At 53.9% G+C, this 25,595-nt stretch overlaps 1 protein-coding gene across 7 annotated transcripts in view; it reads right to left on the bottom strand.

Annotated features, from left to right (window-relative positions):
• Nucleotides 1-321: 321 nt before the first annotated feature.
• GTF2I (general transcription factor IIi) overlaps nt 322-25,595 on the bottom strand; it is a 1,662,009-nt gene continuing 1,636,735 nt past the window's right edge. For all 7 annotated transcript variants that reach the window (XM_085649796.1, XM_085649797.1, XM_085649793.1 and 4 more), the window contains one exon: nt 322-481. Coding sequence is in view for 2 of the 7 variants with exons in the window: in XM_085649797.1 (XP_085505923.1) it covers nt 474-481 (8 nt within the window). In the remaining 5 variants the exon portion in view is untranslated. The remainder of the gene's footprint in view (nt 482-25,595) is intronic.

The raw sequence follows: 25,595 nt of genomic DNA, 5'->3' as shown, positions 1-25,595 counted from the left end.
AGGATGTAAAGAAAAGGATTAGGTAAAGGAAACAGGAGGGGAACATTTGTCTGGAGTCTAACAAGAGGACCCCAGTCCCAGTTTATACAGTGCTGAGATCACCTTTTCCAAACTGATACATAAGGAAGTCTGAGTTATATGGAAGGAGAGTGAGCTGGACGAAAAGTCTGCAGACCCTAAATTAGATCTGTGTACTGTATGCGAATGAGTTCAGTGGTAGATTCTTTACTGAGAAGGATGGATAACTGGCGGGTAACAGCAATTCATTTAAAATGAACACTTAAAATGTATTAGATACACTAAAATGAGCCACCAAATCTCACTTTCAGTCACTTTCTTTTTATTTCAATTCACAGAACTGCAGAAAAGAGTTGACATTTCTATTTAAAAGTTAAAAACAAAATTGTTTATGTTTATATAACATATCTCATGGCATTAGATATACTTCATCCTCTTCTGGTATTTGATGATTTTCAGATATCTGAAAAAGGAATTAAATATAAGATGAGTTACACAATGTAGCAGGGAGAACTACAGAAGTCGCCAGTGCTAAACAGTATTCAATGTACTTTTACTACAATTCATTACCACGCAAATTAGCAAGTAATCAAAGAAGTCGATTTGACTTGGCTCACCAAAATAAGAGTGCTCTCATACAAATTTGCATTAAAGAACAAGTTACTTACCTTCGGCAACGATGTATCTGTAAGAAACATTAGTTAGTTAGATTCCTCACCTTAGAATATCCCCAGGCGCCAGACTGGATCCGGAAGATTTTTCGTCAGCAATACCCCTTGCGCGTCGCTAGGCGTCGCCTGCGGCTCCGCGTCTGTCGTCGTGCGCCGGGGTGACGTCGTCGGAGTACTTAGATGCCGTCCTCGCGCGCTGACGTCAGTTCTTGTACATAGCCTTTCGCGCCAGGAACGCAGAGCCATGCAAGATACCGACACTGGTGCCAAAAAATTCTAGGGCCCTGAAAGGGATAGCCTTAACCCTAGATGTCAGTTCGCAGAACGGGGAGGATGGGTGGGTCGGTGAGGAATCTAACTAACTAATGTTTCTTACAGATACATCGTTACCGAAGGTAAGTAACTTGTTCATCTGAAAGAAACACGTTAGTTAGATTCCTCACCTTAGAATAGATACCCAAGCAATACCATCCCCGGTGGTGGGTCTGCGAACCAAGATCACACCAGAAAGTCCTGGAGGACAGAACGGCCAAAGAAGCCATCCCTCCGGACTTGGCTGTCGAGGCAATAATGCCTGGCAAACGTGTGTAGCGAAGCCCACGTTGCCGCCTGACAGATGTCCTGCAAAGGGACACCCCGTCCCAAAGCAGTAGAAGCCGCTGTGGCCCGAGTAGAATGGGCGCGCAGCCCAACAGGAGGGTCCTTTTTTGCCAAGGAATAACAAATTTTAATGCACAAAACGACCCACGAGAGATGGTCCGTTTGTGCACAGCTTTCCCCTTCTTAGCACCCACGTATCCAACGAAAAGTTGGTTGTCCACCCGGAACTGCTTTGTGCGGTCCAGATAAAAGGAGAGCGCACGTTTTGGGTCCAGACGGTGGAGCCTCTCTTCCTCTTTGGAAGGATGAGGAGGCGGGAAGAAGGTGGGCAAGGTGACAGACTGCCCAAGATGAAAGGGGGTCACCACTTTCGGAAGAAAGGAGGGAAGAGGCCGAAGGACAACCTTGTCCGGATGAACAGAGAGAAAAGGAGGCTTTGATGATAAAGCCTGGAGCTCACTCACCCGTCTAGCCGAGGTGATGGCTACCAGAAAAGCAGTCTTAAGCGTCAGCAGACGAAGAGGACAATTATGAAGAGGCTCAAAGGGAGCGCACATTAGAAATGTGAGAACAAGATTCAAGTCCCACTGAGGCATTACAAAAGGGACAGGAGGGAACGTGTGAGTAATGCCTTTTAGAAAGCGTGTAACTACAGGGGACTTGAAAAGAGAAGGCTGATCAGGAAGCCGTAAGAAGGCAGAGATGGCAGCAAGATAACCTTTCAAGGTGCCCAAGGCAGAGCCCTGCTGGGCCAAAGAAAGAAGAAAGAGGAGAACCTCAGAAAGAGGGGCGGAAAGGGGATCCTGCCACAAATTTGTTCCACCGGCAGGCGTATACCGTCTTTGTGGAGGGACGCCTGGCTGCCAGAATGATATCACAGACTTAAGGAGGCAAGTCAAATGGCATCAACTGCCGCCGCTCAATCTCCACGCATGGAGGTGGAGGCTGGACAGGTTCGGGTGGAGGACCGTCCCCTGCTGCTGCGACAGAAGATCCTCCCGAAGGGGCAGACGTATCGGAGGATCGGTCAGCATACTGAGTAGCTCGGGATACCAGTACCTTCGAGCCCAGTCCGGAGCCACCAAGATGACTTGGGCCCGGTCGCGCCTGATCTTCTTCAGCACTCTGGGCAGAAGTGGTATAGGCAGAAAGGCGTACAACAGACCGCAACTCCACTCGTGACGAAAAGCGTCGCCGAGCGAGTGCCGCCTTGGAAATTCCAACGCGCAGAACCGCTGACATTGCGCGTTCTCTTCGGTGGCGAATAGATCTAACCAAGGCTCTCCCCACTGCTGAAAGAGACCTTGCGCCACTTCGGAGTTCAGACGCCATTCGTGATCCATCATGCACCGGCGGCTGAGTTCGTCTGCTCTGGCGTTCAGAGAGCCCGCCAGATGTTGAACCACTACGGTGACACCCTGGTGTTCCAGCCATGTCCAGAGGCGCAGAGCCTCCTGACAAAGGGTCCACGACCCCACCCCGCCCTGTTTGTTGCAATACCACATGGCGGTGGTGTTGTCCGTGAACACCTGCACGACACTTCCCCTGACAGAGGGAAGGAAGGCTTTCAGTGCAAGTCGGATCGCTCTCAACTCCAACAGGTTGATGTGGAGACGAGACTCCGCCGGAGACCAGAGGCCTCTGATCTCCGCCTCTCCCATATGGCCACCCCATCCCAGGAGGGACGCATCCGTCACTACGACATGCTCCGGTTGGGGAAGGGAGAGGCTCTTGCCCGTGACCCAATCGCGGTCCGTGAGCCACCACTGCAACTGCTTCGCAGTGCCCTCCGAGATCAAGACATGGTCGGACAGGTTGCCGTGATGCTGGGCTCACTGAAACTTCAGGTCCCACTGCAGAGCCCGCATGCGCCGCCTGGCGTGATGCACTAGTAGGATGCAGGAGGCCATCAGCCCCAGAAGCCGCAACACTAGCCTGACCGAAACCCAGGATAGAGGCCGAAAGATGGGAATCGGGGCCTGAATATCCCGGACCCGCTGTTCCGGTGGATAGACCCGGAACTGCGCCGAATCGAGAACCGCTCCGATGAAGAGGAGCTTCTGAGAGGGACTCAGGTGTGACTTCGGCACGTTGATGGAAAACCCCAGCAAATGCAGGAGATCCGCCGTAGTCTGGAGGTGGGAGACGACTGTCTGGGGCGAGCCCGCCTTCACCAACCAGTTGTCGAGATAGGGGAAGACTGGAACCCCTGATCTGCGCAGATGAGCTGCGACCACCGCCATCACTTTCGTGAACACCCGGGGAGCACGGTGAACTGAAAGTGCTCCTGGCCTACCGTGAACCGCAGGTAACGCCGGTGGGCCAGCAGGACGGGGATGTGGAAATAAGCGTCCTGCAAGTCCAACGCTACCATCCAGTCTCCAGGGTCTAGGGCAGCTAGAACCTGAGCCAAAGTCAACATTTTGAACCGTTCCTTCCGAAGAAAGGCATTGACGTTCCGGAGGTCCAAGATAGGGCGTAGGCCCCCCCTTGCCCTTCTTGGGAACCAGAAAGTAGTGGAAATAACAACCACGACCTACTTCTGGGCTCGGAACGCGCTCGACGGCCTCTTTGGCCAAGAGGGCCGAAACTTCCTCTCGCAGAAGATTCAAATGATCCTCCGAGATACGGTGGTGCTGCGGTGGCATGGCTGGAGGGGTCGTCTCGAAGGGGAGGGAGTAGCCCCTTCGGACGATTTGCAGCACCCACCTGTCCGAAGTGATGGTACGCCAGTGGAGCAGGTGATGGCGAACTCTGCCGCCCACTGGCGAGGAATGGGCCGGAAAGCTCGGACTAGGAAGGCTTGGAGGCGGATGCTGCCGGGGTGGATGTGGGCTGACCGCGTCGTCCTCCAGAACCGCCTCGGCGGAAACCACGTCCGCGCGCAGGTTGGTTCTGCGGCTGGTGGCTAGGCGGACGTGAGGAGGCACCCCTTCCTTGGCCACGAAAGGGGTGAAAGGCAGAAGTTTGTGACCGCGGGGTCGAGAGGCCCAAGGACTTGGCCGTAGCCCGGGAGTCCTTAAAGCGATTCAGCGCACTGTCCGCTTTCTCACCAAAAAGGCGAGTGCCATCTAAGGGCATGTCCATGAGAGTGCTCTGGACATCCCCCGAAAAGGACGTGGACCGCAGCCAGGCGTGACGTCTAAGCGCCACCGTGGTAGAAATCGCCCTACCCAGCGAGTCCGTAGTGTCAAGCCCACATCGGATTGCATGTCGTGCTGCATTCCTCCCATCGGCCAGAGCCTGGGTAAGTCGTGTCTGGGCCTCCTCCGGGCACAGGGGCAGCACGTCTTCCACCGTATCCCACAGAGAGTGGGAATAACGGTCCAAAAGACAGGCGGTGTTCAAGGACCGCAGACCCAAACTAAGGGAGGAGAACAGCTTTTTGCCAAACTGTTCCAGTCTCTTGGAATCCCGGTCCGGCGGAGCGGTCGGGAAGGAGGATTGGGAGGTAGAAGCCTGGATAACCAGGCTCTCGGGGTGGGGTGTTGGGACAGAAAACTGAGGTCGCCCGGAGCAGGGCGGTGGCGCCTGGCGACGTTCCTGTCCACAGGAGGAACTGTGGAGGGCTTGGACCAGGTACCCTGCAGAATGTCAATGAGGGCCTCATTGAATTGCAGCAGAGGCTCAGTGGAGCTTGCTGCAGACTGAAGCCCCTCAGTGAGGACGTTAGTCCTCACAGCCACGGCAGGCAGCTCGAGCCCAAGGTCTGCGGCCGCCTTGCGCAGCACCACAGAGAAAGTAGCACCCTCCTCCGAAGCCACAGTCGGAGGAGAGATGAATCCAGTGTCTGGTGAGGTATCCAGACCACTGGCCTCCCCCAGTTCATCTGCCCAGTCCTGTGACAGCTGGGCCTGAACGGCCATAGGGTCATCAGACCCCTCCCAGTCGCCCCTGTCATCCGATTCCTGGTAAACAGGAGGAAGGAGCGGAGTCGGATGGTAGACATAATGTGTCTCTAACGGCGCCGAACGCGGCGTCCATCGACGCCGCACCGGCGCCGGATCCGGAGCGGGGCTGAACTGGGGATTGACGCCGAGCGGAGCCGGCGTCGGAGGTGGAACCGGTGTCGACCCTGGCAGAGGAGGCGTGACGAGGTCGACCGGCGTCGACGGGGACTAGTCCCTCGGGACCTGCGGCGTCGTGGCCGGAGCCGCCGGCGTGCAAGTTCGCCCAGTCGGGTCCGCGGGGCTCGAAGGCGCGCCAGCGGGCGTCGACGGCGGAGCCAGGTTCCTCATGGCCGAGAGGAAGGCACTGACTTCCGCCGGCGTCGCGTCAGTCCCAGGGACCGGCGGGTATGGGGACGTGCGCGGCGCCTGCGGCTCCGCCGGAGCCGCGGGGGTGGAACCACCCTGACCCTCGGCCGAGTCGCGCGACCGGCGAGGGGAGTCCGAAGAGCGGTGTCGCCTCTTGGACTTCTTGGAGTGCTTCGACTTACCCGAAGACTTGGAGCCAGACGAGCGATGATGACGTCGGCTGCGGCTCCGTGACCGATCCTTGGACCTCCTCCTGGACCGGGATCGAGAGGGGCGCGGAGCCGAGTGGCGAAACTCGAGGAGCTTACGGGACCGCTCCCGTCTAGCCTTCGAGGTCAGGGCCTTGCAGTCCGAACACGACTCCGCGTCGTGGTCGAGGCCCAAACAGTAAAGGCACCGGCGGTGATGATCCGTAACCGACATCAAGCGGTTACAGTCTGCACAGGCTTTGAAACCAGGCATCCTACCGGCACCGGAGTCGAGACAAGATCAAAAAGGATCAAAAAACTTAGTCAAAAAAGACTAAAAGGGGTAGCTCTCCCGGATCTGCGCTTACTGGCGCAGAAAAAAGAAGAACTGAAGTCAGCGCGCGAGGGCGGCGTCTAAGTACTCCGACGACGTCATCCCGGCGCACGACGCCGACGACGGACGCGGAGCCGCAGATGACGCCTAGCGACGCGCAAGGGGTATTGCTGACGAAAAATCTTCCGGATCCAGTCTGACGCCTGGGGATATTCTAAGGTGAGGAATCTAACTAACGTGTTTCTTTCAGATCAATCTTACTTTGTAACAAAGGGCTCCCTCCATGGTTTAGAACTCTGCTGCTACATAGGTTTATGCACCACAAATACCCAAGCATGCGCACATACACACTTAAGTAGGCAACTTCTACAGGATATCGTTTAAATCCAATTAACTGAAGCTTTAGCCAGAATAAGAGGAGAAAAATCACAATTCCTAAAACACTAGCATTACAGATGGCTCTGCAGCACATTCCTAAAACTAGAATGACAACCAGCCCTACCACCGGTCTGTAATGTGGCAAGTAAAATGAGAAAAATCACACTCCAAAAGGGCTTCACGTATTCCAGATGTTAAGGGTGGCTAACCTGCAGAAAACGGGTCTCAGTTGTTAACAAGGAAAGCAAATAAGGGAGACAGAAGGGACACCAACCCTTATTTGCATGAACTTGAAGGCAGCATTCTAGACCTTCAGTAATCTGTACGTTTGTGTTCCTGGCACGTCAATACAAACAACCATGGCGTAATTCAACTATGAGACTTTCCTGGCCTGCTCATTACACTACTGCACTGTCACCATCTAGGATGAATGGTTGAAATACAATTAAAAGGAAGCTGACTGGGTGCCTAGCTGATATGACATACCTCGGTGATCATTGTAGAATCCCACATATTTGACCTGGTCCACTGGTTAATATATTTGCTAAGGAAAATACATAAATCAGGGTAACAATTTAGGTGTAATAATTTTCAGGAGACCCAAGACAATAGTTTGGGACTCCTGAAAATGATTACACTTAAGTTGTTACCCTAGTGTATCTCTGTTAGATTAGAAAAATATGCTTTAGCATTGTTTTACGTAAGTTAGCATTCGCTGCGCCATTTTGTGTAAGGGCGCCATTTTCTATTATGTTCTAAACTAATTCTTTGCCATATCCGAGAAACCGCCTTCTCTGGGTTATGTTCCTTCGGAGTTGACTTCTGTTACATTAATGAATGCACTGTTCTTATTAGGGCATACCTTTCCCTTACTCATAAGCCTTCTCCCACTTGTCTAGTGGTGGGCACAGGCAGAATGACCTTGATGCACAAGTTACTTACCTTCGGTAACAATATATCTGTAAGAAACATTAGTAGTAATAGATTCCTTACCTTAGAATTACCCCCAGGCGTGAGACTGGATCCAGAAAGTTTTCGTCAGCAGTAACCCTGCGCGTCGGTAGGCGCCGTAGTGCAGCTCACCAGGCGTCGTCGGCGCCGGGATGACGTCGCTGGAGCTACTTAGACGTGCCCATGCGCGCTGACATCAGTTCTGTACTTGACTCTCCGCGCCAGGAATGCAGAGCCATGCAAGAAACTGACCACTGGTGCCATGAAACTAGGGCCCTGAAAGGGATGACCTTAACCCTAGAAATCAGTTTGCAGAACGGGGAGGATGGGTGGGGCGGTAAGGAATCTATCACTACTAATGTTTCTTACAGATATATTGTTACCGAAGGTAATTAACTTGTGCATCTGAAAGAAACACATAGTGATAGATTCCTTATCTTAGAATAGATACCCCAGCAATACCAACCCCAAGAAGCCGTCACTCCGGACTTGGCTGTCCAGGCAGTAATGCTTGGTAAACGTGTGCAGCGAAGGCCCACGTAGCTGCCTGACAGATGTCATGCAAGGGAACTCCCCGTCCCAAAGCAGTAGTGGCTGCTGTCGCCCTGGTAAAATGGGCGCGCAGCCCCACCGGAGGCTCCTTTTTAGCCAAAGAATAACAAGCCTTCATGCACAGAACGACCCATGAGAGATGGTTCGCTTGTGCACGGCCTGACCTTTCTTGGCGCCCACGTAGCTAACAAAGAGCTGGTCATCCACCCGGAACTGTTGTGTGCGGTTCAGGTAGAATGAGTGTGCACATTTTGGGTCCAGATGGTGGAGCCTCTCTTCCTCTTTTGAGGGATGCGGAGGCGGAAATAAGGTAGGCAAAGTGATGGTCTGCCCGATATGAAAGGCAGTGACAACCTTCGGCAGAAAAGATGGACGAGTCCTTAGAATTACTTTGTCTGGATGGACAGAGAGAAAAGGAGGTTTAGAAGAAAGAGCCTGGAGCTCACTCACTCTTCTGACAGAGGTGATGGCCACCAGGAAAGCTGTCTTTAAAGTGAGAAGACGAAGAGGACAGTTGTGAAGTGGCTCAAAGGGAGAACACATTAGAAAAGTCAGAACCAGATTCAAGTCCCACTGAGGCATTAGGAATGAAACAGGAGGGAAAAGATGAGCAATGCCTTTCAAGAATCTATTTATAACCGGGGACTTGAAAAGGGAAGGTCGAGCTGGAAGCCGTAAAAAGGCTGAAATGGCCGAAAGATAGCCCTTGATAGTGCCCAGAGCAGAGCCCTGCTGGGCCACAGAAAGGAGGAATAGAAGGACCTTTGAAAGAGAAGCCGACAGGGGATCCACAGCCTTTGCTGTGCACCATGCCACAAACAAATTCCACCTGCAAGCATATACCGGCTTAGTGGAGGGACGCCTGGCTGCCAAGATTATATCACAAACGTCGGGAGGCAGGTCAAAAGACGTCAACTGCCGCCGCTCAATCTCCACGCAAGGAGGTGGAGGCTGGACAGGTTCGGGTGGAGGGCCGTCCCCTGCTGTTGCGACAGAAGATCCTCCCAAAGAGGCAGTCGGATCTGGAGATCGATAGCCATGCTGAGTAGCTCGGGATACCATACTCTTCGAGCCCAGTCCGGAGCCACAAGAATGACTTGGGCCCGGTCGCGCTTGATCTTCTTCAGCACTCTGGGTAGAAGTGGTATAGGCGGAAAGGTGTATAGTAAACCGCAACTCCACTCGAGACAAAAAGCTTTGCCTAGCGAGTGCCGCCTTGGAAATTTCAACGCGCAGAACTGATGACATTACGCGTTCTCATCGGTGGCGAATAGATCTAACCAAGGCTCTCCCCACTACTGAAAGAGATCTTGCGCCACGTCAGAGTTCAGATGCCATTCATGATCCATCATGCACTGAGTTTGTCCGCCCTGGCGTTCAGAGAACCTGCCAAGTGTTAAACCACCAGGGAAATGTCCTGATGTTCCAGACATGTCCAGAGGCGCAGATCCTCCTGACAAAGTCCACGACCCCACTCCGCCCTGTTTGTCGCAGTACCACATGGCGGTGGTGTTGTCTGTGAACACCTGCACTACTTTCCCCTTGACAGAGGGAAAGAATGCCTTCAGTGCAAGTCGGATCGCCCAAAGCTCCAGAAGGTTGATATGGAGCCGGGACGCCGCCGGAGACCAGAGTCCTCTGATCTCTGCCTCTCCCACGTGGCTGCCCCAGCCCAGAAGGGACGAGTCCGTCACAACTGTGTGTTCCGGTTGGAGAGGGGAGAGGGATCTGCCACTGACCCAATCGCGATTCGTGAGCCACCACTGCAATTGTCATGCAGTGCCCTCCGAGATCTGGACGTGATCGGACAGGTCGCCCTGATGCTGTGCCCACTGGAACTTCAGGTCCCACTGCAGAGCCCGCATATGCCATCTCGAATGATCCACTAACAGGATGAAGGAGGCCATCAGCCCCAGTAGCCGCATATGCCATCTGGCATGATCCACTAACAGGATGCAGGAGGCCATCAGGCCCAGTACCCGGGAGGGTCATCCTGATCGATACACGGGATTGAGGCTAAAAGATCGGTTTCATCGCCTGAATATCCCGGACTCGCTGCTCGGGAGGATAAACCTGAAACTGCGCTGAGTCCAGAACTGCTTCGATGAAGAGGAGCTTCTGAGAGAGAATCAGGTGCGACTTTGGCACGTTGATAGAGAACCCCAGCAAATGCAGGAGGTCGGCCGTAGTCTGGAGGTGGGAGACGACTGCCTGGGATAGGAGGAAGACTGGAACCCCTGATCGGCGCAGATGAGCTGCGACCACTGTCATCACTTTCGTGAACACCCGAGGGGCGCTGGTAAGGCCAAAGGGGAGCACGGTGAACTGAAAGTGCTCGTGGCCTACTGTGAACCGCAGGTAACGTCGATGGGCCGGAAGAACGGGGATATGAAAGTAAGTGTCCTGCAAGTCCAAAGCTACCATCCAGTCTTGCCGGTCTAGGGCAGACAAGACCTGAGCAAGTGCGAGCATCTTGAACTTCTCCTTCCAGAGGAAGCTATTGACATTCCGGAGGTCTAAGATAGGACGCAGACCACTGTCCTTCTTGGGGACCAGAAAGTAGTGGGAATAACAACCACAACCTACTTCTGGCTCAGGAACGCACTCGATGAACAAGTTACTAACCTTCGGTAACGATGTATCTGTAAGAAACATTAGTTAGTTAGATTCCTCACCTTAGAATATCCCCAGGCGTCAGACTGGATCCGGAAGATTTTTCGTCAGCAATACCCCTTGCGCGTCGCTAGGCGTCGTCTGCGGCTCCGCGTCCGTCGTCGGCGTCGTGCGCCGGGATGACGTCGTCGGAGTACTTAGACGCCGCCCTCGCGCGCTGACGTCAGTTCTTGTACATAGCCTTCCGCGCCAGGAACGCAGAGCCATGCAAAGACCGACACTGGTGCCAAAAATAAAATCTAGGGGCCTGAAAGGACAACCTTAACCCTAGATGTCAGTTCGCAGAACGGGGAGGATGGGTGGGTCGGTGAGGAATCTAACTAACTAATGTTTCTTACAGATACATCGTTACCGAAGGTTAGTAACTTGTTCATCTGAAAGAAACACGTTAGTTAGATTCCTCACCTTAGAATAGATACCCAAGCAATACCATCCCCGGTGGTGGGTCTGCGAACCAAGATCACACCAGAAAGTCCTGGAGGACAGAACGGCCAAAGAAGCCATCCCTCCGGACTTGGCTGTCAAGGCAATAATGCCTGGCAAACGTGTGTAGCGAAGCCCACGTCGCCGCCTGACAGATGTCCTGCAAAGGGACTCCCCGTCCCAAGGCAGTAGTAGCCGCCGTGGCCCGAGTAGAATGGGCGCGCAGCCCAACAGGAGGGTCCTTTTTAGCCAAGGAATAGCAAATTTTTATACACAAAACGACCCACCGAGAGATGGTTCGTTTGTGCACAGCTTTCCCCTTCTTAGCGCCCACGTACCCAACAAAAAGCTGGTCGTCCACCCGGAACTGTTTTGTGCGGTCCAGATAAAAGGAGAGCGCACGTTTTGGGTCCAGACGGTGGAGCCTCTCTTCCTCTCTGGAAGGATGCGGAGGCGGAAAGAAGGTGGGCAAGGTGACAGACTGCCCAAGGTGAAATGGAGTCACCACTTTAGGAAGAAAGGAGGGACGAGGCCGAAGGACAACCTTGTCCGGATGAACAGATAGAAAAGGAGGCTTTGAAGATAAAGCCTGGAGCTCACTCACCCGTCTAGCCGAGGTGATGGCTACCAGAAAAGCAGTCTTTAGAGTTAGAAGACGAAGAGGGCAATTGTGAAGAGGCTCGAAGGGAGCGCACATCAGGAATGTCAAAACCAGATTCAAGTCCCACTGAGGCATTACAAAAGGGACAGGAGGGAACGTGTGTGTAATGCCTTTGAGAAAGCGTGTAACCACAGGGGACTTGAAAAGAGAAGGCTGATCAGGAAGCCGCAAGAAGGCGGAGATGGCAGCAAGATAACCTTTCAGGGTGCCCAGGGCAGAGCCCTGCCGGGCCAGAGAAAGAAGGAAGAGGAGAACCTCAGAAAGAGGGGCGGAAAGGGGATCCACAGCCTTTGCTGTGCACCATGCCACAAATTTGTTCCACCGGCAGGCGTATACCGACTTTGTGGAGGGACGCCTGGCTGCCAGAATGATATCACAGACTTCAGGAGGCAAGTCAAATGGCATCAACTGCCGCCGCTCAATCTCCACGCATGGAGGTGGAGGCTGGACAGGTTCGGGTGGAGGACCGTCCCCTGCTGCTGCGACAGAAGATCCTCCCGAAGGGGCAGACGTATCGGGGGATCGGTCAACAGACTGAGTAGCTCGGGATACCAGTATCTTCGTGCCCAATCCGGAGCCACCAAGATGACTTGGGCCCGGTCGCGCCTGATCTTCTTCAGCACTCTGGGCAGAAGTGGTATAGGCGGAAAGGCGTACAACAGACCGCAACTCCACTCGTGACGAAAAGCGTCGCCGAGCGAGTGCCGCCTTGGAAATTCCAACGCGCAGAACTGCTGACATTGCGCGTTCTCTTCGGTGGCGAATAGATCTAACCAAGGCTCTCCCCACTGCTGAAAGAGGCCTTGCACCACTTCGGAGTTCAGACGCCATTCGTGATCCATCATGCACCGGCGGCTGAGTTCGTCTGCTCTGGCGTTCAGAGAGCCCGCCAGATGTTGAACCACCAGGGTGACGCCCTGGTGTTCCAGCCATGTCCAGAGGCGCAGAGCCTCCTGACAAAGGGTCCACGACCCCACCCCGCCCTGTTTGTTGCAGTACCACATGGCGGTGGTGTTGTCCGTGAACACCTGCACGACACTTCCCCTGACAGAGGGAAGGAAGGCTTTCAGTGCAAGCCGGATCGCTCTCAACTCCAACAGGTTGATGTGGAGACGAGACTCCGCCGGAGACCAGAGGCCTCTGATCTCCGCCTCTCCCATATGGCCACCCCATCCCAGGAGGGACGCATCCGTCACTACGACATGCTCCGGTTGGGGAAGGGAGAGGCTCTTGCCCTTGACCCACTCGCGGTCCGTGAGCCACCACTGCAACTGCTGTGCAGTACCCTCCGAGATCAAGACATGGTCGGACAGGTTGCCGTGATGCTGGGCCCACTGAAACTTCAGGTCCCACTGCAGAGCCCGCATGCGCCGCCTGGCGTGATGCACTAGTAGGATGCAGGAGGCCATCAGCCCCAGAAGCCGCAACACTAGCCTGACCGAAACCCGGGATAGAGGCCGAAAGATGGGAATCAGGGCCTGTATATCCCGGACCCGCTGTTCCGGAGGATGGACCCGGAACTGCGCCGAATCGAGAACCGCTCCGATGAAGAGGAGCTTCTGAGAGGGACTCAAGTGTGACTTCGGCACGTTGATGGAAAACCCCAGCAAATGCAGGAGATCCGCCGTAGTCTGGAGGTGGGAGACGACTGCCTGGGGCGAGCCCGCCTTCAACAACCAGTCGTCGAGATAGGGGAAGACTGGGACCCCTGATCTGCGCAGATGAGCTGCGACCACCGCCATCACTTTCGTGAACACCCGAGGGGCACTGGTGAGGCCGAAGGGGAGCACGGTAAACTGAAAGTGCTCTTGGCCCACCGTGAACCGCAGGTAACGCCGGTGGGCCGGCAGGACGGGGATATGGAAATATGCGTCCTGCAAGTCCAACGCTACCATCCAGTCTCCAGGGTCTAGGGCAGCCAAAACCTGAGCCAACGTCAGCATCTTGAACCTTTCCTTTCGGAGGAAGGCATTGACGTTCCGGAGGTCCAAGATAGGGCGCAGGCCCCCCTTGCCCTTCTTGGGAACCAGAAAGTAGTGGGAATAACAACCACGACCTACTTCTGGACTCGGAACGCGCTCGACGGCCCCCTTGGCCAAGAGAGCCGAAACTTCCTCGCGGAGAAGATCCAAATGATCCCCCGAGATACGGTGGTGCTGTGGTGGCATGGCTGGAGGGGTCGTCTCGAAGGGGAGGGAGTAGCCCCTTCGGACGATTTGCAGCACCCACCTGTCCGATGTTATGGACCGCCAGTGGAGCAGGTGATGGCGAACTCTGCCGCCCACTGGCGTGGTATGGGCCTGAAAGCTCGGACTAGGAAGGCTTTGAGGCGGATGCTGCCGGGGTGGATGTGGGCTGACCACGTCGTCCTCCATTTCCGCCACGGCGGAAGCCACGTCCGCGACCGCGCGCAGGTTGGTTCTGCGGCTGGTGGCTTTGCGGACGTGAGGAGGCGCCCCTTCCTTGGCCACGAAAGGGGCGAAAAGCGGAGGTGTGCGCCCGCGGAGCCGAGAGGCCAAAGGACTTGGCCGTAGCCCGGGAGTCCTTAAAACGGTTCAGCGCACTGTCCGCCTTCTCACCAAACAGGCGAGTGCCATCAAAGGGCATGTCCATGAGGGTGTTCTGGACATCCCCGGAAAATGACGTGGACCGCATCCAGGCGTGGCGGCGGAGCGCCACCGTGGTGGAAATCGCCCGACCTAGCGAGTCCGTGGTGTCAAGCCCACATCTTATGGCGTGCCGTGCTGCATCCCTCCCATCGGCCAGAGCCTGGGAAAGACGCGTCCGGACCTCCTCCGGACACAGGGGCAGCACGTCCTCCACCGTATCCCACAGAGAATGGGAATAACGGTCCAAGAGACAGGCGGTATTTAAAGACCGCAGGCCCAAACTAAGGGACGAGAACAGTTTCTTGCCAAACTGCTCGAGTCTCTTGGAATCCCGGTCCGGCGGAGCGGTCGGGAAGGAGGATTGGGAAGTAGAGGCCTGGATAACCAGACTCTCGGGGGTAGGGTGTTGGGACAGGAAGCTGGGGTCGCCCGGAGCAGGGCGGTGGCGCCTGGCAACGTTCCTATCCACAGGAGGAACTGTGGAGGGCTTGGACCAGGTGCCCTGCAGAACGTCAGTGAGGGCCTCGTTAAACGGCAGCAGAGGCTCAGTGGAGCTTGCTGAGGTTTGAAGCACCTCAGTGAGGATGTTGGTCCTCACAGCCACGGCAGGCAACTCGAGCCCAAGGGCCTCAGCCGCCTTGCGCAGCACCACAGAAAATGCTGCACCCTCCTCCGAAGCCACGGTCGGAGGAGAAGTGAATCCAGCGTCTGGCGAGGTGTCCAGCCCGCTGGCCTCCCCCAGCTCATCTGCCCAGTCCTGAGAAAGCTGTGACTGAACAGCTAGAGGGTCCTCGAACCCCTCCCAGTCGCCCCCTTTTTCCGATTCCTGATAAACAGGAGGAATGATCGGAACCGGACTGTAGAGATGGTAGGTCTCTAGCGGCGTCGGATGCGGCGTCGGCGGACGCCGTGCCGGCGTCGGGTCCGGATGAGGGCTAAACTGGGGCGTCGGCGTCGGCGGCGCCGGTGACGGCGTCGGTGGTTCAGGCGTCGGCGCCGGTGGAGGAGTGACAAGGTCAACCGGCGTCGACTGGGGCCCAGGCATGGGCCCCGCGGGGACCTGCGGCGTCGAGACCGGAGTCGTCGACGGCGCCGGGGCCGGAGCCGCCGGCACGCGAGGTCGCCCAGTCGAGCCCGCGGGGCCCGAAGGCGCGCCAGCGGGCGTCGACGGCGGGGCCAGGCTCCTCATGGCCGAGAGGAAGGCACTGATCTCCGCCGGCGTCGCGTCAGCCCCAGGGACCGGAAGGTATGGGGGCGGACGCGGCACCTGCGGCTCCGTCGGAGCCGCGGGGGTGGAACCACTTGGACCCTCGGCCGAGTCGCGCGACCGGCGAGGGGAGTCCGAAGAGCGATGTCGCCTCTTGGACTTCTTTGAGTGTTTGGACTTACCCGACGACTTGGAGCCAGACGATCGATGGTGGCGTCGGCTAGGGCTCCGCGAGCGATCCTTGGACCTCCTCCTGGACCGGGATCGCGCACGACGCGGAGCCGAGTGGCGAAGCTCGAGAAGCTTGCGGGACCGCTCCCGCCTAGCCTTCGAAGTCAGGGCCTGACAGTCGTTGCACGACTCCGCGTCGTGGTCGAGGCCTAAGCAATAGAGGCACCGGCGGTGGTGATCGGTCACCGACATCAGTCGATGACAGTCTTCACAAGCCTTGAACCCAGGCATCCTACCGGCACCAGATGTCGACAGACAGGGATCAAAAATGATCAAAAAGATTTAGTCAAAAAAGACTAAAAGGGGTAGCTCTCCCGGATCTGCGCTTACTGGCGCGGAAAAAAGAAGAACTGACGTCAGCGCGCGAGGGCGGCGTCTAAGTACTCCGACGACGTCATCCCGGCGCACGACGCCGACGACGGACGCGGAGCCGCAGACGACGCCTAGCGACGCGCAAGGGGTATTGCTGACGAAAAATCTTCCGGATCCAGTCTGACGCCTGGGGATATTCTAAGGTGAGGAATCTAACTAACGTGTTTCTTTCAGATTGCCCCCTTGGCCAAAAGGGCGTGACTTCCTGTTGAAGAAGCGCAAGATGGTCCCCCGACATGCGGTGGTACTGAGGTGGCATGGCTGGAGGGAAAGTCTCGAAGGGGAGGGAATAGCCCCTTCGGAGAATTTGCAGCACCCACTTGTCCGAGGTGATGTTGTGCCAGTGGGGGAGATGATGGCGAATCCTGCCGCCCACTGGCTTTGGATGGGCCTGAAAGGTCGGACTAGGAAAGCTTTGCAGTGAAAGCTGCGGGGGTGGAGGTGGACTGACCCGCCCGCTGGCTCCAGAACCGCGTCGATGGTTCCCACGACCGTGCTGAGGATGGTGCTGCGCAGGCCTGTGGCTCTGGAACAAACATGTTGGGGCACCCATTCCGTGGCCACGTAAGGAGCGAAAAGTGGAAGGCAGAGGAGGGCGAGTGGCCGACAGGCCCAAGGACTTGGCAGTAGCCTACGAGTCCTTAAAACGCTCCAACACTCTATCCGTCTTATGGCCAAAACGGCGAATGCCATCAAAGGTCATGTCCATTAAAGTGTTCTGAACATCTCCTGAGAAGCCAATTGTCCTCAGCCAGGTGTGGCGCCGAAGCGCCACCGTCATGGAAATCGCCCTGCCCAGCGAGTCAGCGGTATCAAGTCCACAACAAATAGTGAACTTTGCTGCGTCTCTCCCAGCTGCAATAGCTTCGGAGAGTACTGTCCGTGCCTCCTCCGGACAGTTGGGCAGCACTTGCGCAACCGTATCCCACAGAGAGTCAGAATAACAGCCCAAGAGGCACGTGGTGTTCACCGACCGTAGCCCTAACCTGGCAGAAGAAAACAGCTTCTTGCCAAGCTGCTCCAGCTTCTTGGATTCCCTATCCGGGGGTGCGGAAGGGAACGTGCTCTGGGAAGCAGAGGTTTGGACAACCAAGCTCTAGGGAGTGGGGTGTTGGGAGAGAAAGAGGGGGTCGCCTGGTGCGTCCTTGCGATCTGATGTGGGAGACGATGAGAAACAGGTAATAGCTAATCAGGCTGCACAGTGGGCCGTAATCCTATTTATATTGTAGAGGATGTCTGGGTGACTATGAGAGATTTTGAGCTCTTCATAAAAAAGCATGCCCTTAAACACACATGCGCAACTTTAATTGGTCTTTGGCAGCAGTGTCTAGAAGCAGAAGTCCCTCAAATTTTATATATTAGAGATTGGGTGTATATTAGTGAATTAGGGCCAGGACAGGTTTTTTCTAATGTTGCAACAATAATAGCTTATAGGGGAAGATTACATGAGAAAAGTCCCAGGTCAGTGTCTCAGTTTCCGATGCGGGAAGTTCATCCTATATATCATCTAGTAATACCGGAGTTAAGGGATGGCAGTTCCAATGTTACTAGGGCGAGGGAGGTGGCCTGTTTTCAGGAACAATGGGTTTATACTCCATTGAAAAGAAGCAAAGTTTTGTCTCTTAATACTCATTTGCCTGACCCTAGAAAAAATCCTACTGCGTAAAATAAAGAATTGACTGTAGCTGCTTCTTCTACTGTGATGACTCTTGCTGATATTGAAATGTTTTTTGGTCTGTTGGTTCCGGTTGATATTTGGAGGCAGGTGCACACAGAAGATCATGTTGCGGAGTTGGGAGGTACATAGGACCAGATTAAAGTGTGGGATCAGAAAAAAGGAAGCCAGGAGACAAACCCCGAGCTGAGATACTTGCTCTGCCTGGTCGCATTACTACATGTATGCATTCTCTTATTCCGCCAAGGAAAGTAGATTGGGACAAATTGTCGGCTTGTCGACTAAAGAAAGATGAGTGTGTGTCTGATTTTTTTCACCTGGTTTGAAGACACCTTTTTGGATTACAGTGGGCAGGATTTGTCTATTGAGGGAGGTGTTTGGTTGTTTGTTAAAAGATTAATTTCCAATTTGCTTCCTGAGGTTGCGACTCGATTGCCGGCTTCCAAAAGCACCTGGTCCACCTCTTCCCCTTATGTTATTTTGCATAAGGTATAATATTACAAGCATAGGGATAATAAGGAAAAGGAAAGGACAGAGAAAAAGCATAAGGATTTGAAGACGAAGGTGGTGTTGCAGCAGGTTTTTGGGGGGAATGGCAGAGGATGTGGTGGTCCTGCCTGACAGCTTCCACGCACTAGTAGGCAGCCGAATACTACGCCTTTGGGGCCGAATCAGTGTATGTACTGTAAGGGGGAGGGACATTGGCGCAGCGAGTGTCCTGTGCTTAGGCAGAAGGTGGCAGTCCCTAAAGGACGCGGTTTTCGTGGATGAGGTCGTGGAGCTGGTGAGGCTGATAGGGCACAGAATGCTGCTGCCTCACAGTGTAGTTCTGATAATAATTACTTTGACGATGGACAGTACTATCATGATGATTATGATATAGAGGAAGTGACAGGGAAGTCTTATAGTTAGGACAGCCAGGGGCAGAGTGGGGGACGAGTTTTGATACCTGTAGACCAGCTTGGCCCCTATGTAACAGCGGAACTGCATGGTTCAGCTAAGGCATTTTTGGTGGCTACAGGTGCTCCAAAAAGCTCTGTTTCTCGAAACATGGTCCCTGGGGCGGCTCTGTTTGGCCATAATAATGTTTCGGTAGGTTGTTCTGTTGTACCGGTTGTAAGCCCCATTTCAAAACCACTTGCATTGACTATTGGTCCTTTTACTGTGGATTCGTCATTCTTACTGACATCTAATTGTGGTGAAAATTTGATGGGTTTGGATTTGTTGAAGAAATTGCATGCTACGAATGTTCCCCGGCAGGTGTATATATGACAATGGGTCCAGATGTGGAGCGAGCTAAACAGTGTTTGTCTAAGGATGCGCCCCTTCCTGTTGAATACGCTGATGTGCCACATTCTTAGTGGGCGACAGGTGATACGGACGTGGGACTGCTGCAGATACCACTAGTTTCAAAACGGGTTAAGGATGGTGCTATTTTGCCTCGTATTGCCCAGTATAAAATACCACAGGCCGGAAAGCGAGCCTTATTGCAAATTATTCAGGACTTGATTAAGAAGGGAGTGGTTGAGGAGACGTCTGCTAATATTTGTAATAGCCCTATTCTTCCAATTCTTAAACGGACGCACTCCGGTTCTCCTGATGAGCATTAAGATGTTGATCGTTTTCTGATTGATTTACGCAAGGTTAATAAAATAGTGGATCCCCAGGTTTCCAGTGGTCCCTGACATTACTACTCTTTTGACAATGATTCCTTCTTCTGCTACATTCTTTTCTGTCATTGATTTGAAAAATGCGTTCTTCAGTATTCCTATTCACCCAGATAGCAGTTATCTGTTTGGTTTCACCCTCGCTGGTAGGAGCTTTAGGTTCTGTCGAGCTCCTCAGGGCTATACAGAGAGTCTGAGCATCTATAGTCAGGCCCTGAAAGGTCAATTGGATTCCCTTTCGCTTCCCACAGGTAATGTATTGGTGCAGTATGTTGACAACCTCCTTATCGCTTCTGATACTGAGCAGGGTTGTAGGGATAGTACCGTTAAATTGTTATTGCATTTGCCCCAACATGGACATAAGGTGTCCCTTTCTAAATTTCAGTATTGTCGACAGGAGGTCACCTACTGTCAAAGGAAGGTATGAGATTGACCCCTGAGCTTATCAGTACCATTGTTAAAAAGCCCGTTCCACAAACTCAAAAAGATGTGCGCGCTTTCATAGGTATCACTTCCTACTGTCGGCAGTGGATACCTAACTACTCCTTATTAATCAAACCCTTGCTTGCACTAACCACTAAAGTTGTGCATGAGCCCCTGCCCTGGACACCAGAATGTCAGCAGTCCTTTGAGCAATTGAAAACTGCGCTTTATTCAGCTCCAGTAGTTGGCACCCCTGATTACAGCAAATCATTTGTGTTGTACGTCCATGAGATGGCTGGTTGTGCGCTTTCTGTTTTAATACCAACAATTTGGAGATAAGCATCTGCTGTCTGCTTATTTCTCAGCTGTTTTTGACCCTGTCACAAGAGCCCTCCTGAGAGGTCTAAGAGCGGTTGCGGGTCTCTCAATAAGACAATCGGCTGGACTCAAACTTGATACTGACCTCACAGTCATAGTACCCCATGCTGTGGGTACACTTTTGAATAAGACGAAGACACAGCATCTCCCCAGTGCACGTCTGACTGGCTATGAATTAACGTATGAGTTACTTACCTTCGGTAACGATGTATCTGTTGGAGAGGATTCTAGCTGCAGATTCCTTCACGTAGAATTATCCCCAGGTGTGAGACTGGATCCGGAAAACTTTTTGCCCAGCATCCCTGCGAGCCGGGGGCATGGCATCACGCGGCTCCGCCAAGGTGTCGTCCGCGCACGTGACGTCAGCGAGGTCACATAAGTCCCACCCCGGCGCGCCTACGTCAGTTTTCTTCGGAGAACTTTTCCTTGCCACAACGCGGAGCCAGCAGACAAAACAGTGAGAGTATAGGAACAGTATGCGAAAGAACAGAAAAAGGGGTGGTGAGGAACAATACCATAAAGAGCAGTGCCCGGCACTGCAGTGCCCAAAGGCAGGGAAAGAATAAAGAACAGGGCAGCAACCCTGCCAATACAGAGACAGCCCCCCCCCGGAGACAAGGGACATATGCAAAAATGTCACGATAACATGCAACAGGACTACAACCCCAATCAAAAGCAAGGAAGGGGAACCAGTCGGGGACACACAGGGAATGACAAAACTCCAAGACATCCCCAGCACAGAGTGTGACAACCCCCAGCAGGAACAAGGGCAGAGGCACAGCCAAAAGACCCCAGCCTCAAGGGTCGCAAAGAGCCAGAAGTACCAACAAACCTATCCTCCCATGTGACAATGGGGAGTGTAGGAAGGTGGATAGAGCTTGCTGTTGTAATACCATTGTAATCTTGAGATACTAAATTGAAAGATCACATAAGATATTGTTAGGTACATATAACATAGATTATAAATACTTAAGTCCTACTGGACTTAGTTGTTGTAGGTTGAAGGGCCTAGCACACCGTGACTACAACTACTAGAGGTTTAGTAGATACAACTAGTGTAGGTAGGTGCACACACCACACCCTCACTAGATCATGTCTCTGAGAGGAGATCAAGTTGATTCTCTCCCAGGAGGGGTAGATCCTAGAAAGATCCCCTCTAGATATGATACCCTAACTTTTCAGGTGATGAGACAATTGTGTACCTCCAGAAAGTTAAAACAGGGTTCAAACCCTACCCTCATTCAGCTAGTAGAGATCCTAGAGGAGTATGATGCTCATAGGGCCTCCCAGGCTAGTACCCTAGGTACAGGTGAGGGTCTACCCACTATAGATGAGTCAGATGGGACTTCAGAAGATGAGGTAGACAGCCAGGTCAAAGTTGGGAGATTTAGCCAGGCTAACTTAAGCCTACATGGGAGTCTGACTGGGGTCCCCCCATTCAGACCCTCAAGTAGACTTAACCAGAGAAGCAGGAGAGGAAGATCCCCTTCAAGGGAGTCTATCCACTCCCATGTCTCCAATAGCTCCAATGCCTCTTCTCACAGGAGAATGACTTCTCCAGAGAGAAAAGAGCATCAGGCCAGAATGAGGGAAGCCAATCTGAGGATTGAAAGGGAAGAACTTGCCCTTGCCAAGGAGAAGCTTGCTCTGGCCGGACCTCTGCGACGACGAACCTTTGTTTTCACCTTGCTGGTCCGGCTCCTCCAGACTGGCACCCGCTCCTCTGTGAAAGAGAAGCACCCCAGACCTTCCTAGTCTGCACCAGAAGCAAGTCCTCCATCCTGCATGGGTTCCGCTTGCCAAGGCTTGTTGGGTCCTGACTCGACTTCGACGCCGCCGACAGCAAGAGCCTTCGTGGGACAGCTCACCTCCTGGTCCTGGTCGTCCTCGACGCCTCCTGGTACCCGTGGCTGCTGCGACAAGCTTCACCTCTTCACCTACATCTTTACGACATCGCCTGGTTCCTTCCTGGTCCCTTCCCGGCTCCTGGCTGGTGACCTAGACTCTGTCCCTTCTGCTTGCAGGTATCCTTCCTTCTTGATTCCATCCTTGGGATCCACCGGACACTCTTCACTGACTGCCTGTCAGCAACTTTCCTTCAGGCATCCATAGGAGTCAACGACGAAACCCGACGCAAGTTCACACCTATGCACCCGCAGCCCGTGGGCTAGGTAACTTGAGTACTTCGGTGCTCACAAGGGTATTGACTATCCTAGGGTCTAGTTTCCAAGTCTCGACTTCCTAGCTATTCCAGAAGTGTCCTTAAACTGTTAATTTCTAATAACTTCCATTTCTATCGACTTTTACGCATTACGCGTGAGTGTTTCCACTCTGCACCTGAATCCCGTGGGCCTCCCACTTCCTAACCTTTGGTAGTATAGTGTAGCCCCAGCGATTCCCTAGGCCTAGGCCTATCCTGTGTTCGTGACAGCGGTTCTTATATCACTTACTTAGTATATGGTTTGCGTGGCCCCTAGGGCCTAACTGTATTACTTACCTGTGTGACTTAATGTATGCTTAAATAAGACTGTGTTGTACTTACCTCGAATCTCATAAAGAGTGCTGAGGGTTTGACTAGAATAAATACATTCTATTTTTATATATATATCTGTAGTGGTGTCCTTTCATTTGGTATTCAAGGGATTACATATGGTATAACAGCTGGCTTCACATGCCATTCAGAGTTTAGCCTAAGACTGCTCTTGTCCATGCTACCACTAGGATAGCTGGTCTATAAGGTTGACTTTACAACCAATCACCATAAGGGTTGTTTGGACTGATACAGGGTGTACACTAGAATTTGTGACATCATATATCAGGCCAACTTCTCACAGGGAGGAAAAGGGGACAGCCCGACAGAAAGAGGGAGAGCATGTATTCATAGAAGACACAGCCACCCACAGGGAAGCGAGTGCAAAAGACCAAATCACAAGCCCTCGCAGAATGGGGAGGAAGGGCGGGCTGTGAAGGAACTCGTACATCTGATAGAGACTACTAGCCGCAGATTCGTTCACGTAGAATAGATACCCTAGCCATACCCAAGGGGAAGCAGGGTCTGCGAGAGGACCCAACCCACCGGGGCAGAACAGAGGACCGCCCGGGGGCTGAGTCCAAAACTAGGACAAGGAGCCTTGTCCCACAGGCAAAGGGAAACCCCCACCAGCAGAAGGCCACTAACCCCAAGGGGGTGTGGGGGGAGGAGGTTCAGGAAATGAAGTGAAGAAGAAGAAGATAGCCTGTCCTCAATCAGCAGAGGAAACAAGGCAAGGCGCAAAGAGGCCAAACACCCCACGCGCACGTAAGGCAACAAAACCTCCGCCCAAGGCAAGGAAAGTAGCAGCGAAGGAGAAGAGCAACTTAGAGACTCCAAGGAGAAGAGGCAGAGCAAAGGCAATCCCAGACAGGAGGGCACCGAAGGAGAAGAGCAACCTAGAGACTCCAAGGAGAAGAGGCAGAGCAAAGGCAATCCCAGACAGGATGGCGCCGGCAGCAAGAAGCAGGCGAAAGCCGAAAAGGGGAACTCAAGGTCACCCAGGAAGAATCGTCCAATGCCCCGCAGGGACAAACTGCGCCCACAAGAGGGTCCAGAAGCCAGGGACCATCCCCCCACAGGAAGAAGAGGTAAAACAGAGTGCAAGGCCCACTGGAAGGAGCGGAGAAGGCAGGATGACAGTCCCACAAAAGCCCCAAGAAGGCACAACGGTACAGGAAGAACAAGAAGGCGACACTGGCAAGCTCCGCCAGACACCAGGGACACCACAGAACGAACACGCAAAGCAAAAAGGCGAAGAAGATGGTTGCATCTGCAACATACCATAATGCCACGTAGAGCAGAAGCCCACAGGCGACCACAACTCCCCAGCACATACCAGGGCTATATAACAGCCAACCCTGCCCCACATGGAGCATGTCACATCCCAAGACATGGGAACCTCTTAGGAAGAAACTTTCGCAGCAGAGGGCAACAAAAAAGTCCTGCGGCAAAAAAAACCCTAGGAGGCCAATCAAGCAGCCAGAGGGGAAACGCAGAAGGCCCAATCTCAGGCCCAGCATGGTGTAAAAAACCCAGAGGAAAAACACACAGTCAAAAAGGGCTGGCCAGCAGCCAACAGAACCACAACCTCAGTCAGACAACCAGGGCGACCCGCCCCAACGGAAGAACAGCTCCAAGAACCAGATCAACACGCAGGTCACTGAGGAGGAGAAGAAGGAGGGGGAGGAGGAGGACGAAGCCCCGCCAAGAACCTCTGGATGGCTGAGTCTGCAGGGGCATTGAACAAAAGAGCACTATCGAAGGGAAGGTCCACCAGCCGTTCTCGAACATTCTCCAGGAACACACTGTCCCGAAGCCAGGCATGGCGACGAAGGGCAACTGAAGAAGCCATGGCACGACCCAGCACCTCCGAGATGTCCAGAGCGGAGCGAAGGATAAATGCCGCCAGCTCCCAACTAAGACGTGATGTCTCAAATCCACACAGGCACCCTCCTGAGAAGCAGCAGACATAAGGGACTCTGCCGAGTCCCACAAGCAAGAAGTGGCCCTAGCCAAAACTCACAGTGTGTTAAGGGCCCGCAGAGCCACACTGGTTGGGGCAAACATATTGCGCTCCCAGGAGTCCAGCCGGCGGGCCTCCCGTGAATGGGGAGACAACAGCAGCAAAGCAGGAAAGGCAGACTGCCAAAGGGGGGCTCTGGTCGAAGGGTGAAGAGAAAGGCACACCAGATCACGCGGTGCCAGATGGTGGCGATGCAGAAGGTGCTGGGGCACCGGGTTCCCCATGGCGGGACGGCCCCAAATCCCCAAGTGAGAAGAGTGGAGTGAACCCTCGAAGGGAAGCAACAGTTCCCTACCACCAGAGCCCTGATGGAGAACCTCCAGAAGATGATCTGCGGGAAAATGGGTAGCTGGATCACCCATGCGCAAAATTCCCACAGCCGTGGAGACAGCGCGGGCGAAAGCCACACCCGCCTCCGTAGGGCCCTGCGGAGGGGAAAGCAGCTCCTCGTTAGGTGATGGCTCCAAGCTAGGGTGGCCTTCCCCCAAGCCAACCGGAGGAAGGGCGGGCCAAGGCCGAAAGGAAGGAAGAGGAACCGAAGAGTGGGGGACCTGCGGCTCCTCCGCCGAAGACCGCGGTCGTGGAGACGGCAAGGAGCCGCCTTTAGACGACGTCGGGGAAAAAGGCCATGACACAGCGGCCTGTCTCCATCTCAAGACGAGTCAATGACCCGATGTCGGCCCGGTGCCGAAGAGTCCACAACCTGAGGCAGGACACCGGCGCCGAAGGAGACGTCGGGTCGACCTCCGACACAGCGCAGGAGACTGGAGCT

This window comes from Triturus cristatus, chromosome 3_2, assembly GCF_964204655.1.
Source record: "Triturus cristatus chromosome 3_2, aTriCri1.1, whole genome shotgun sequence".
Classification (NCBI taxonomy): Eukaryota; Metazoa; Chordata; class Amphibia; order Caudata; family Salamandridae; genus Triturus; species Triturus cristatus.
Note: the sequence above shows the minus strand (reverse complement) of the source record. Positions and strands in the feature narration are given on the sequence as shown.